At 38.4% G+C, this 15,617-nt stretch overlaps 1 protein-coding gene across 2 annotated transcripts in view; it reads left to right on the forward strand.

The window, feature by feature from the left end:
* Positions 1-15,617, forward strand: part of Pfas (phosphoribosylformylglycinamidine synthase) — a 275,681-nt gene that overhangs the window by 125,302 nt on the left and 134,762 nt on the right. For both annotated transcript variants that reach the window (XM_067143336.2, XM_068226729.1), the window contains exons 7-8: positions 2,083-2,223; positions 14,381-14,493. In XM_067143336.2, the coding sequence (XP_066999437.2) occupies positions 2,083-2,223; positions 14,381-14,493 (254 nt within the window). The remainder of the gene's footprint in view (positions 1-2,082; positions 2,224-14,380; positions 14,494-15,617) is intronic.

Below are 15,617 nucleotides of genomic sequence, written 5' to 3' on the forward strand. Positions count from 1 at the left end.
ATCTTTACACCAGTCTGTTTTCAGACCAACTGTGCTATACAGGGTGAAAGATGGGTGGACTCAGGATATCTTATTCATAAGTTAGAAGTAACAGGCATGAAAGTATCGAAGTATGATTGCTGGTACAAACAGGAAAGAACAATGGCAGGAAGGTACTCAAAATGAGGAGATAAAGACTAAGGAATTAACTTGACTGATGAAGCTGCACGCATAAACCGGTTTTGTTGGTGGGGTTGTGAGGTGAATGGAGGAATAGAGATTAATGGACTTGGCCATGGAGGGAAAGAGAAAGTTGAGGATTGTTAGATTCAGTTGTTAATGATTGCCACAGAGCTAGTTACAAATAGGAGATTGTGGAGGAGTTTAGTAAATTCACAGAAACTTGCAGACTGAATGCTGAAAGTTATAGCATGTCATAGAAAGAAAGAGATCTACCTGATCAATACTAATTTATTAAAATTTCTTTATAACAGGACCGGTTTCGACTCTTCACAAGTCATCCTCAGCTGTCATATACATACACATTAGAATACATGTTTTAATAGTTGTACCTTGCCAATAAACATTTCATATTTGACTGACATTAGGTAACATGTTTCAGAGTGAATAATTCTGTTTTTTATGTCTAAGTTTAGAAAACCAATAATATATTAAAAAGATACCTCTTTTTGAACACATTAAAAGGATCACAACACATGATAAAATTTGCTATGTGCATCTGACCTTGAATATATCATTAACGTTCAAGTTTTACCAGTAAAACAAGTTCCTAAGTTCCTAGAATGACTTTGTCATATTGCGTTATTTTTAGTCGTAAGGCCTATGAAATGTGCATAAATGTAGCTGCGTATGCTCTTATAATATACTTTATATTAGGCCTATACCTTGTCAAATTAAGTAATATGAATCTGAGCTTGAATTTACGTTGACAAAATGAAATGTATGCGTTTATAATAACAGTAAGCCAGGTAATTAAAACCTGTGTTGAATGTACTCTTCAATTGTATACTGTGTAAAATACATTACATGCAACATAAGACAATAGTACACTTTAATATGCAAATGTTAAACAAAGAGTATAAGACATTCATGCAAGTTTTTGTGGAGTTCATATGAAGTACTGTTTTTGTTACACGTGCATGCCAAGTTCAAATGGGGCACTCTTTGGTCATTATATGATATTTACTTAAATTCCAACCACTATATAGCTTATATTTTGTTCTAGTTAAATTGTACAGATTTGAAGATGAATGTGCTGCTGAAGTTTGAAACCGTTAATACATGAACACTAGCGTGTGAAAGCTGTTGTTGTAGGTGGCTCTTTTTCGGTCTATGGCACTTGCTAACTATTGTCGTTGGGTGATTGGGAAGTGTACAGCTTGGCTGCTAGGCGTGTACTATCAAGAATCAAGAATTAATCAATAGTTGTAACATGCCCTATTATCCCCAAAATACTACTGTATAATGTAATTTATTGGTCATGAAAGAGTATGTTTAAAAAATGTTTTATTTTAATCTTGAATTATCTGTTCTCAAGTAATTTCAGCTATGTTTTCTAGAACAGACTTAAGCTAAATACAGGAAATAAAGTGACATTCACTTACTGGAGAGTAGAGTGGTATACTGTAATTACTATATATGTAAAATGGACTATCCACTGCAGTGATTAACAAGTCACACCTATTCAACAGTCGGTTCATTTTCTCTATTGATAAATTTGTAATTACAGAGCAAGTGGCCGTCCAGTTAGGCTCGTGCAGCTGTGAGTTTGCATTCTGGAGACAGTAGGTTCGAACCCTTCTGTCGGCAGCGCTGAAGATGGTTTTCTGTGGTTTCCCATTTTCACACCAGGCAAATGGGGACTGTAAGGCCATGGCTGCTCTTTCTCACTTCCAGCCCTTTTCTATCCCATCATTGCCATAGCACCTATCTGTGTCGGTGCGACATAAAGCAAATTTTCAAAAATTCTAATTTTTTTGTACCTGTATGCAATGTATATGTATTTGTGTCCGAGGAAATCTTTTGTACCTAGAGTAAGTTTAATACAGTAGTAATTATAATTTTCTTCTTTTTTTTTTATAGTGCAATTGAAGGTTTTGATGTTACAAATTTACGACCTGCTAATACAAGAAAACCTAGTAACTTTCAAGCAAAGCCAGGAAAAATGCACCTAATCTTTACGGCTGAGACCCACAACTTCCCGACAGGAGTTGCCCCTTTCAGGTATTGTTGTATTTGTGTTTCACTGTTCATAGTTTTAGTTTATTAAAATTACTCAGTTATACAGGGTACTCATCAGGATTTTACTGTGATGAAAGAAAGAAGTTATATATCTGTGGTGACATACACAGCTTGATGTAGAAATTACTGTAGTACCTTTCAGAGAATTGGCTTGTTACTGGCATGTTGATAATATCGATTTTGGTTGACTGGATCATTAATCTGCTGACGAGATCAATACTGATTTCCTTGCTGTCAGTTTTTCTAAGATATGTCAAGTTGTATACAGGGTTATTCACTTCATATAATCACCACCCATTTCCCTTGTCCAGCTCCTGCCAGGTTGCCAAGTTTATGGCATTTTTTGCATCTTCCTCTATCCAACCACCATTGTTCCTTCTTAACTGTGCTGCAATCTATGTTTCTTGTAATTATACTATTCTATTGATCGTTTTCAGTCATCTTAGACTGGGTCTTCCTCCTCCTATTTGGGTCTCTATCATCTGTTCCTGCAACAGTCCCTCTTCTGTTATCTTAACATGTCCAAACCATCTAAGTTTATCCCTCTCCATTCTGTTGTCAAGCCCTTCCACTCCAATTTTCTTGCTGATATCCTCATTTCTTACCCTGTCTTTCTTGTCTTTATTATACTTTTACAGTGCTTGGTAAAGCTAAAGGTTCCACCTATTCAATACATTATCATAATGGTCTGTTTAGAAAATCACATATTTATTTAACTTATTGTAAAATTTCTTATACTTCTTAAAAATTTAATTTCACTGTCCTGGATTTTTGTCATTGTCCAGATTACCGCCGCATATGCCAGCAGTGGGCAGTAATACGTCTTATACATCACCTTCCTCCACACTATGTTTCTCACACTGGTAGAATGCATTTCTCTGCTGAATACTTTTACTGATCTCCATGTTCATCCTCATCCTGCATAATTTGTTTCCCAGGTACTTGAAGCTCTCCACAATTTCAAGGTTTTGTGACTATAATTTCTTTCCCTTCCCTTTCTCCTTAGTCAACACCATTGTCATACTCTTTTCCACACTGATTTTCATTCCTTAATTTTCAATAATCCCACTCAGCATGTCAAGTTGCCCTTGTACTTTGTAACTGGCCCAGGTCTTCTTGTTACAGTTTACTTCTTATGATCCTGAATATTCTCATGAAACACATATAAATAGACACCTTCACTTTCTTTTTAAATTTTCTGTGCTAAACTTAATATTATTTCTTAACCTTCTTTTTAATCTTCAAGTATTAAACTTTGTTAGACTTGAAAGCAAGGAAATGTCCCCCCTACTAGTTGCTGGCGAGGAGGTAAGTTCAGTGGTGGGTCTGTCACAGGTTACTGCATCACGGGCAGGTGAGGTTGAGATTTGGGTAGAAGAGGTTATGGAATTCACATCACTACCCCTTGCTATGGAATAAAATAAAATACATGCAGCGAACAGTAGGAGTCACCAAGTGGGAACACACAAGAAATACAGAAGTGCTGAATGATCTAAAAAGCAGACCTATATTGGAATACATCTTTGAATACCAGAGAATTTGGCTAGAACACCTAAACAGGATGGACAGAAGCAGGATCCCCAAAGCAGTCATAAACTACTGCCCCAGTGGGAAGAGATCTCTGGGACACACCAGGAAGAGATGGCATTAAAAATGCAAATCTTTTGTATGGACCGTAACAGTTCTTCTATAGGACTAATACATGAAAGAGTTATGATGAAGTATTAAACTTCAGAATGCTTTTATATTTTTTATATCAAAATTTAATCTTTTCTCTTTCTTATACAATATTATTATTTCAGAGCAATCTCTATCTCCTTTACTTCCTGCATAAAACATATCAACAGACTCATCTATTAACATATCATCAGACACATATAATAACATCTAACTTCCATCATGTATATCATCTCATCACCATGGCAACACAACACTTTTCTTTTGTTTTACATTGTTATTGCAAAGAACCACTAGCAAAGGTACCCGTGCTTCACTACGGTATTCTACATTGTATACGGATTCCTCTGTTAATTACTGTAAATGCAGTGAGTAAGATTAAATTAAATTGCATGCCTCTTAGCGCTATCCTAGAAACAAAACAGGAAAGTTAGAATACGTTGTTTCTGATGTAAGGAAGTTTTGAGGATAATGGAAGGCCATATTTCCTACTGCCATTCAAACTCGAGTTTGAAAGATTTTATTATAATCGAGAAATGAAGTGCTATCTAACGTATCAACAAACGAGACAAGACAATAAGTCATAAGACCAAAGTTGTTGATCTCAATAGAACAAGGATTGCACTATCTGTTTTGTAATATGACTTACCGTTTAGCCACAATTATCCCAAAACAAAGGTCTGCACCATCATTAAAATTGCATCCGTATTTCGATATTTTCCTGAGCCAAAAATTATGTATTTGTATAGCTTGAAATTTTTCCTCAAAGAAAAGTTTCAGGGTTTCAGGATTAGCACTCGCATACATACGAAGTAATTAACCTTTTAATTGCTGAGTTACCAGTTGACTGTTTGGTACCTCATTGCTGAGTTTTTTCATTCGTATGTACATTTTTTTTGTAGAAGCCTCAATTCTTAACTTATCAGTGGGGTGATTAGCTTAAAATATTTATAAATATTGGTTGTTTATAAATCTAAATGCAAATGGAAAATCCTACACTTATGTTCAATATGATTTTTTGAGAGAAAACAAAATTACACTTATGTGCCCATGCGTTCATTATCTTTATACAAAGTAAAGAGCCCAAAATAATATTATTTCCTAAAATCTGTAGGCGACTTCTTAGAAGTATATAAGTTGATATTTCAAAATACTTTCCAAATCTGGAATGTGGTGATACGTAGTTAAATGTTTTCTACTGGTTGTTTGTGATGCCGATTTGTTCAACTATCTGCACCAACTCTACTAGCACAAAAGTTTCTAAAAAAATCAATGATTTTCGGGTTGTCATCAAACACTACTTGGCCCTCAGAGCCTGTCACAGTTACCTGAAACTCTGATGAAGAAAAGTAATCCTTCTGCCACGAAATTAGTGATAAAATAGCTTTTGTACTCACCATGTTTTTCTTCTTTCGTTTAGAAGGAGCCTCTGTTTCTCTCTCACATAAAATATTTTCGGCACTCTCACTTTCAAAATCGCTTAACATTTCCTTAGAAATTATTATCTCTGTCATCACTTTGCGCTGTGGTTAATAACTGAAAGATTCTGTGATCTGGAATAACATCGCTGCAAGAGCAACTAAATTGTTGTTCCGCCAGATGAACTCCAGATGAACTCCACAGACGTCTACAAAAAGTTCTGCTTCCCGAAGCTATAATCTCTGATCAGTTAGTTGTACATAATGCCCAAGAGATGGCAGAACATGTCAGAGATCAAATTCGCATTCGAAAGTGAAACGGGAAACTCAAAACAATTTAAATTCTCATGCACCATGTATAGACGGGCGTAGCACTGATGGACCGGCCGCGTCAGCCCGTCTATAGGCGGGCGTAGCACTCATCGGGTTAAGAAAGAAAGTAATACAGTTAAGAAAGTTGAAATTAATAATAGAAAATATGATTATATCTGAGGACAGCTGGATAGGACAAATATGTAAATACCAAGTGGATGTATTGGAAAATCAAATATCCCTCAATAAATTATGAAGGTATGAGTTACGGATATAAGAAAGCAGTAAAACAGGAGAAATTTAGGCGCAGGGATTCTTAGGTAAACAGATATGTAGATGACTTTCGGTAAGCTATTCCAGGACGGTTATAACCTCCAACGATATTCCACCACTATCCCGCAGAAGGGCCGATTGATGTCTCTCTTGTTTTCTACGCAAGGGTCAACCACGAGTTTACAGGAATGATGACGAAAATGGCAATACGTTACTTCCCTGCTGGCAAGCAGTCAGAGACATTGCCATGGTGACCTGTAGGTTCGTTGTCGGTCTGTCGGTCACTGAACGCAGAGCATGATACCCGCAGAAAATAGTAATTTTCTCTGTCATTTGAAGAGTAAGCTAAATTATGAACATAACAGAAGTTGTTTATAATGAAAAGACGTTTCACATGCAGTCCACTGATTTTACAGAAAATTAGTAGTATAAGAGAAAATGGAGTAAAACTGTTCTGGTTTTCCTATAACCAGATATGAAAATGACTTATGGTTAGCTATTCCAGGACGGTTATAACCTTCAATGATATTCTGCCAATATCCCGCAGAAGGGCCGATTGACGTCTCTCTTGCTTTCTACGCAAGGAACAACCACAAGTTTACAGGAATGACGACGATCTGTTCAGAGATTTTTAAATCATACGCATATCAAAACCTTCCCCAGAATGAGTATACTCTAAATGTGATGTTTGGTCGAGATATATTCAGGCGTTTCACCGTGATGGTGGAACAGACAAACAGGCACAAAAAATAAAAACCACAGATTCGGTCCTGAGTTGACCTAAAATGGATAAATATCTGAAAAATTGGCAAGACAAACGGAATTACAGACGGCAAAACCCCTACAACTTTATTTATATAGATAACATTAATTTTTCCAAACATCCACATTGAAACAACAACAGCAGCAGTACAAAATCACACTGTTATAACAATTTACAAACAAATAAGAAAAAAAAAATCCTTCCCTCCTCCACAACCAGAACTAGGCTACTCTATCATAAATTAAACTACAGCATATCCCTGCCCCATTACAACTTCCTCTCTGTTGCTCCATACACCACAATATCATCCTCATAGCAGATAGACCTAAAACAGTCATTTGGTACTGCCTTCACCTCCTTGTCCTCACATTTTACTTTTGTCACCTTCACAATTTTGTCTGTAACAGTTATGAACAACAGTGGTGACACTGGACAGTAGTCCAGTTTCATTCCAAAACCACTCTGTCCTCCCCATATGTGTTTAGACACTCTTTGCACATTGCTTGCACATTATTTTCTCATTCCGAGTACCCTCCTGCCATTGTTCCCACCTGTTTTTACCAGCAATCATTCTCGCTACTTTCATGTCTGTTACTTCTAACTTATGAATAAGATATCCTGAATCCACCCAGTTTTCTGTCCCGTAAAGCAAACAGGCCGATGTAGAGATAGTTTTGTCCGGTAGTTGACTTCCTTCGTACAGAACACTGTTGATCACAACTGCGAGCTCACTGCATTAGCTTTACTACACTAGTTGCAAATAGAGGATTGTGGCGATGTTTAGTAAATTCACAGAGGCTTGCAGATTGAATGCTGAAAGGCATAACGGTCTCTAATGATAATGTATGTATGTTGTTTGCACATAGCCTATAATATATGTTTTTCAAATCCTTTCAGTTGCATTACTTTCCATACCTTTGCTCTGGGCACACTATTGTAAGCCTAGAAATGTCATCATATCTCTCCCGTATTTCCATACTGCCACATACTGACGATGGGGTCTAGTAGTTAACTGTTAACTTCCATTTCAAAACCCATATTGCTCTTCTTGTTATTAATTGTCCTTTCATCTGTCTTCTCATTCTCTTTTGCAATACGCTTTCATCTATTTTTGCTGCCTGAGAGGGGGGGGTGTGTGTGTGTGTGTGTGTGTGTGTGTGTGTGTGTGTGTGTGTGTGTGTGTGTGTGTGTGTGTGTGTGTGTGTGTGTGTGTGTGTGTGTGTGTGTGTGTGTGTGTGTGTGTGTGTGTGTGTGTGTGTGTGTGTGTGTGTGTGTGTGTGTGTGTGTGTGTGTGTGTGTGTGTGTGTGTGTGTGTGTGTGTGTGTGTGTGTGTGTGTGTGTGTGTGTGTGTGTGTGTGTGTGTGTGTGTGTGTGTGTGTGTGTGTGTGTGTGTGATTTATTGATAATTATCACATATCTTCTTGTCCCCCTTCTTAAACACAAGTAATCTTTACTCCTTTACTCCAGTAATTTGGTACTGATTTTTCTTTCCAAATGCATCTGAATAGCCTATACAGCCATTGTAGACCAACGGGTCCTGCTGTTTTTATAATTTCCACGCACTATTAATCCAATCTGCTTTTCTCATTTTAATTTGTTTTTTGACAGCAGTTTCTATCTTTTCCGTTGAAATTTCACTTGTGAATTCTGTCTCCTCACACTCTATCTTATATCTTTTTGTTGACACCCCTTCTCACATCAGAGTAATCCTTGTTCAGACTCTACTGTCGGCAGCTGAAGATGTTTTCCATGGTTTCCCATTTTCACACCAGGCATGGTCACTTTCTTTCTAGTCCTAGCCCTTTTCTATGCTATCGTTGCCATAAGACTTATCTGTGTTGGTGTGACGTAAAGCAAATTGTAAAAAATAAAATAAATCCTTCCATCTTTTCCTTCTCCTTTGGTTGTGTTATTATTTCTACTTGTTTTTCTTTCACCTGCTTTGTGTAGACTTGTTTCTCTTCCTTTTTACAAGTCCATATAGCATCTGTTTACCGTTATGCACACTTCCTTCCAACTGTCTTCTTTTCTTTACGTTACTTTCTTGTATATACTTTTCATTTCCTGTACCTTTCTTCCATTTTATTGCTATTCCATACTTGCCATGCTTTATTCTTATTTCACTGCCTCCTTTATCTTCTCATTCCACCATGGGATCTTTTTATCTTTCACACTTTCAGCTATTCTGCTACAACACTCTGTGCACAACTTACAGAAGCCTTCTTGGACACACTCCATTCCACTCCCACACTCTCCACCTCAGTTCTGGATGTGTGTTGTTTCAATTTTTATTGGAATTTTTCTTTGACTTCCATATCTTCTAATTTCCATACTTTTATTTTCCTTCTCTCTTATATCTATCATTTTCAGTATTTTGCCTACAGTACTTTCATTTTTTGCTACCACTGTTCTGTGGGCTTCACCAAAGGCTATTTTTGGCAAGGCTGTTACATCTCACAACTGTCTACAATTTGCTCTTTTCTTCAAGAAGTAATCAGTTACTGTCTTTGTCCTGTTTCTCCATTCATATCTTGTAATCTTTCTACTATTCTTCTCTCTGAACCACGAATTGCCCCACACTGAACCCTTTTCTCACACAGAAATCCACCAACTTCTCTGCCTCTTCATTCCTTTATCAATATCCAAAAGGTCCAATAACTTCTTCCATTCCTTTTCTGTTCCATCCCACCATTGCATTAAAGTCTCCCATGATAGTGTCTACCACATCCTTTATTTCTTTCTCCAGCATCTTGTTTTCATCCAGTCTGAGGTGCATACACTTGGATGAAATTCTTTACTCCATTCTCTGTCCTTAATAGTATCTTTATTATTCGATCACTTATGTAGTCCACTTTACTTATATATTCATCTAAGATCTTGTTGGTTATTATCTCCACTCCATTCTTTGCCTCGTGTCCTCCACGTCATTAGAGTATATCCCTTCTTCAACTACTTCTTTCATTTTCCTCTCCACTTAACCTCATTCAGTCCCATCATCATGAAATCAATCACCTCTTTTGATTATTGCCACCTTCATAATGTTCACTACTGGTTGTCCACTTCTTACAGTTCCTCCAGTATGAAAAAATGTACGTCACTTCCGGGGAATGCTCTAGCCTTTTCCATGACAGATTTAAAGTGTCATTTTCATTTTAGGCTTTTACTATGATGAGGCTACCACTCCTCAAAGCATTTTAGAGTTGCTGCCAACATGTGATCAGGCTGCTTTTAACCTGGGGTCAGACGCTGCTTGATGGGTTTTGGTGTCATTTCTTACACTGATGGAGCCATCACCCAGCTAAGGAAACTCATCTGCCCAAAGTCAATGGTCAACTTAGGGGTTAGGGTTGTTTACCTCTGCCAGACACTCGGCATTGAGACGCTGGCTATACAGTCTACTCATCACCGTAGAGTGGTAACTGGCCAGACAAGGTTTTTCAACACCTAAGATGTTACCCGAAAATAACTTCTAATCCATTAAAAATACCAATATTCTTTTTTCATATTTGTAAATGATATTAAAGAGCCCCTTAAAAATATTAATATTCTTTTTTTGATATTCGTAAATGATATTAAAGGGCCCACGATACATTAAGCTGTGTGTTTGCATGGGATTGTTCATGATGAAGATATCGACACTAACTTCGTTTCTTAAAATATAGTTATAGCAAAACCCAAGTTGATGGGTTTGGTCCCAGCTCAGTTTAATAGTACTTGAAGGTGCTCAAATACACAAACCTACACATGCAGGAATTCCTATCGGACTAAATTCCAGCACCTCACCATCTTTGAACACTGCAGAAGTAGTTAGTGGATGTTAAACCAGTTTATAGAAACGTAGGAACATGAATAGGAACCCAAAAGATAAGTACATGATAGTTTAGTATGGGAAAAAGGAGACAAACAAACATGAAAATTGAAAAGGACAAGTAAACTCTCTCATCTTCCTACACTAAAGTGTATGCTTAAATGTGTTTAAAATTGGAAGTCTTGTGGCTGATCACAAGATTGACAATTCTTATAGTACTCGTAGTAAAGGATATGGCAGGAAATTTAGTATAAAAAAGAGAAATGATGGTTATAACCAGGGATAGACAGTCAACTGGAATAACAGTTGGCAGGGAAGGGCTGAAAAAGGTAGAGAGAGAACTTCAAGTACCTAGGCAGCTTAATACAGGAAAATGGATGAAACAGAGAGGAAAACTGAGCAGGAGAGACAGTTTTACATAAAATACAAGCCATCATAAAGCCCGCATTGTCATAAGTATATACTTGTGAAATTATTTATCAACCACTCCACATTTACAATACAAATTGTCTGTCTTTATTTTAAGATAACATTATCATATTTCAAGACATGTTTCGTCCTCCTTTAGGACATCTTCAGTCGATGATATATAAGACACCTTACAATATAGCAAGGACATTAAAAGCATTCAGTGTTAACTGAAATGACACGCTTTAGAAACCTGCCTAATTAGGGGAAGAGAAGAAAAAGCAGGGTGCAGGCCATTGACTAACATTTTTAAATAGAAAAGGAGTAACAAACATGGATAAGATACGAAATGAGAAGGTTAGAGAACTAGGGCAAGGGGAACCAAGGAATCAAGGCTTAGATAATTTGGACATATGAAAAAACTGGAGATGAGACAACACTCAGGAAGATGCGCAAGATGGAAGTGGAATGTAGGAGACTAAGAGGAAGACCAAGGGACAGATGGCTGTAAGGAGTGGGGAAGCAGGTGAAGACTGGACTCACTTAAGCAATGACAAATTGATATCGCCTGGATCCAGGAAGCAAATGGAAAGGTCAAAAGCCCGGGAAGTCAGCGAAGGGTACAGACTCTTATACTGCAGCACAGCATCTAACCAAAATAGGGTAGCGGTTTCCATTTGTGGAGGTTGCGAGACTGTGTTACTGCAGTTGACTGCATTTCTGACCACCTGATGAGCGTATGGGTTGTTACAGACTCAACAGCTGTGTGTATTGTTTCATGCTATGCACCACAGCTAGGTAGTTCCAAAGAACAAGATGAATTCTGGTCTGAGTTAGAGATGTATATCCCTCATTTGCCACTTGTACAAGTTGCATGTCGGTTTCTACTGAGTGCATGGAGGATGTGGATATGGCACACACGATAAAACTGGAGAACAAGCTTTAGTGTATGCTGAAGTGTGTGACCTGACACTTGCAAACACATTTTAAAAGAAATTATCAACACATCTGGTCACATACAGCAATGGTGAGCATAAGACACAAATCGACTACTGGATGGTGTGAAGAAATGACATATGTCTGGTGAAGGACTCCAAACCTTCAGATAATATTGCTCCTCAACATAAGCTCCTAGTCCTTGATGTTCACCTTTGGCTCCACGCACCTGCCAGACCAGTCACCACCAAGGAATGCATCAAACAGTTGAAACAACCTACAAAAAAGAAAAACCAACTTATGGATAATTTCGGTTCACTCCCTATGAGCAACGCTACATGGGATCAAGTTACAGCACAGTTTCTAAGTCTAAGTCTAAGGCAATTTTGTGTGTAATAAAACCAGGAAGGGATTTCATGGGCAAGCAGATTTGGTGGTGGAATGAAAATATCCAACATGCCATAAAACTCAAGGAGACAGCCTATAAAAACTGGCTCCCCTCCAGGACTGATATCGATCTAGCTGTATCACATTCTTAAATCTTCTGCCAAACAGGCTGTTGCACCAACTAAGTCTGAATACCTACATGATCTATGTATGAATGTCTCAACAGACCTGAAGGTGCTAATACAGGTTAGCAAATTCTAGTCATAGGATTACACAAGATGATGTGCACATCATGCACATGGTTGCTATCCACGCTGTGGAAAATGGCAAGACAACTGGACCAGATGGCATCCTGGCAGATATTTGGAAGAAGTTGGGACATCAAGGAGCAGTGTTCCTTGCACAGTTCATTAATGAGTGCTTTGAGAAAAATGAGGTTCCTTCCACCTGGCAGACCAGCATTACAGTAAGGTAGAGGTGATGTCACTGTTTGTACCAGTCACCGCCCTATCCGTCTCCTATCTGCCACAACGTGAAAATCCTCGAGGTTTTGATTGATGCTCGAAACTGTAGTATTGTTACCATCTCGCCAAACCAGTGTGGCTTTGTGAAGGGTTGTCGAATTACTGATGTAATCCATGCTGCTCATCTGCTGATAGACAGGTATCTGGAGAAAAGAACAGTCCACAGGGTGTTTCTGGACGTGGAAAAGGCATTCGACAGGATCCTACACGAACTGGTCTGATTCTCTCTTCGTTCCCATGGCCTTCCCGAGGCTTATATTCACTGCGTACAACCACCACCAGTTCAGTTTACTGTGCTGCCATTATCACTCAGCCACTTACCATTTGAATGGGCGTCCATCAAGGTTGAGCTTTTTCACCATTGTTGTTCATTCTTTGCATGGACTCTGTGACTGCGTATATACAGAACCTTCGGCCATGGTCTCTTCTTTATGCTGACGATGACATGCTGGCTAGTGACTCCCAGAACAGACGTGAACAACTTGTGAACCAGTGGAAAGAATGGCTGGATGTATTCAGACTCCGGCTTAATCTCTCTAAGACTGTATACCTGGAATGTAGCAATGTAGCACCCAGACAGATGGTACAGTTCTGGCCAGTGAAATTCCTCTTACGAAGCCCTGCCAGTTCAGATATCTTGGCTCTCACCTGTCAGCAGATGGTGACACGCTCCAGGATGTTCGAGCTCGAGTAAACGTTGCCTGACTAAAATGGCAGCAGGTTACAATCATCCTCTGTGACAGGAAATTATCTCTGCATCTGAAGTCAAAGATATACCACACAATTGTCCGCTCAGTAGCTCTCTGTGAGCCGGAGTGTTTACCTTTGACTACAAGACACGAGTAGATGCTTTATACCATGGTAGCGAAGATGCTAAGATTGTCACTAGGGGTAACAAGAACGAAGCCATCCAGGCCTCTTTAAAAGTCACCCTGATAGAGAACAATATGTGTGATGATATGCGGCATGTGGGTGTACGATGTGCTGATGCCATCGACCGGATGAAGTGGAAGTCTGATGTAGATGTGACCAGAGCTGATACAACATCCATTGTGCAGCAAGCTCGCACTCTTAACCCTGATGTATGGAGACCAAGAGGAAGGCCAAGAAAAAATGAATGGACTGATGTAGCATTTGAGGCTTTCACGGCCGGCGTTATAAATCATGATTAATGGATGGACTGTTTAGGTGATGATATGCGGCATGTGGGTGTACGACCTGCAGATGCCATTGACCGGATGAAGTGAAATTCTATAGATTTATGGTGGACCACACATCTTGATGGTAAAATGCCAAGGAGGAGGAAGAAAGAAGAAGAAGAAAAGGTTTTACAGGATTGAATGTAAGACGGTTCTGTTTAAATCAACCATATTACTTGGTGTTCCAAAGAAATTCGTTTATGTCTGAAATTTAAGAATCTTCTTGTCATCTTTCCAATATGGTCATTTTCATTCCTAAAGTCAGTACATTTCCAGTTTTCTAGTATGTATGACAACTGTTTTGGTGTAGAAAGAACAAACAATTTACCTAAGGTAGAACAAAATGGAATTGTGCAGTAGAAGTAGATAATCTAACATGTCCTTGTCTTGGTAAGTAAGCTAATTTTCATTTTCTACCCTATGTATTGTTCCAGTGGTGCAACAACAGGCACTGGTGGTAGAATTCGTGATGTTCATGCTGTTGGTAGAGGAGGACATTATATTGCTGGCACTGCAGGCTACAGTGTAGGCAATTTATTCATTCCAGGTAAGATGAAATTCAAAGGATCAAATAATAGTCATTTTGTAAGTTTCTTCAGAGCAGACTTTACAAAATATTCATACTACATTTTAAGAGTAAATTTTTTAAAAGAAGCAAACCAATCTAAAATCAGATTTTCAATTTATTACCTTGAAAATGTAAGACAAAATTGCCAAATGAGCAGCTTTCTTTTTAGGTGTTGCAGTATCCCCATATCTTGTCCATTTGTACCATATCGGTATGGTTTCTGGATCAAGTGGTAGGAAGAATTAATTTGTAATTAGTGCAGAATTCTACAAATTCAGCAAAGGATTTAGGCTACAAACATTATCAAAAGAGTCCACACTACACTAAACTATACAAAACACTGAGCAAGTAGCCGTGCGGTTTGGGCCAAATAGCTATCAGCTTTCATTCGGGAGATAGCGGGTTCGAACCCCCCTGTCGGGGGCCCTGAAGATGGTTTTCCATGGTTTCCCATTTTCACAGCAGGCAAAAGCTGTTGCTGTACCTTAATTATGGCCACCGTGCTTCTTCCCATTCCTATCCCACTGTTGCTATAAGACCTATCTTCGTCAGGGTAACGTAAAAGGAATTTGTAAAAAACAAAAAAACTATAGAAAAAACAATCGGTTTTGTTCATTACTGGGCTGAGTGGCTCAGACGGTAAAAATACTGGGCTTCTGAGCCCAAATTGGCAGTTTCTACCTAGCCCAGTATGGTGGAATTTTAAGGTGCTCAATTATGTCAACCTTGTGTCAGTAGGTATACCGGTACTTACATGGACTCCAGCGGGACAAAATTCTGGCTCTTTGGCATCTCTGAAAATTGAAGTAGTTGTTGGTGTGTAAAATCAATAACATTATTACTTTGTTCCCCATTCAACTACTGTTTTATAACCATTTATTCTACTTGAAAAGCAAGGGAACATTTTTCATGAAGTGGAAGTTCACTTTTGCACATTCCACATCTTGACCTCCTCTCATGTGATGAAACTTGGTTGCCTGCATTGCCAAACTGAGAGCCCAAAAAATCCCTACTTTTGCTGTTCTCAAAGATGTAAAATAATTTTTAGCAAACAAGTGAGAGGAAAGGAAGTTACTTTTGCTTCTTCAGGCAGGGTGTCCACA

The sequence above is a fragment of the Anabrus simplex genome, chromosome 3 (genome assembly GCF_040414725.1).
Source record: "Anabrus simplex isolate iqAnaSimp1 chromosome 3, ASM4041472v1, whole genome shotgun sequence".
Lineage (NCBI taxonomy): Eukaryota > Metazoa > Arthropoda > Insecta > Orthoptera > Tettigoniidae > Anabrus > Anabrus simplex.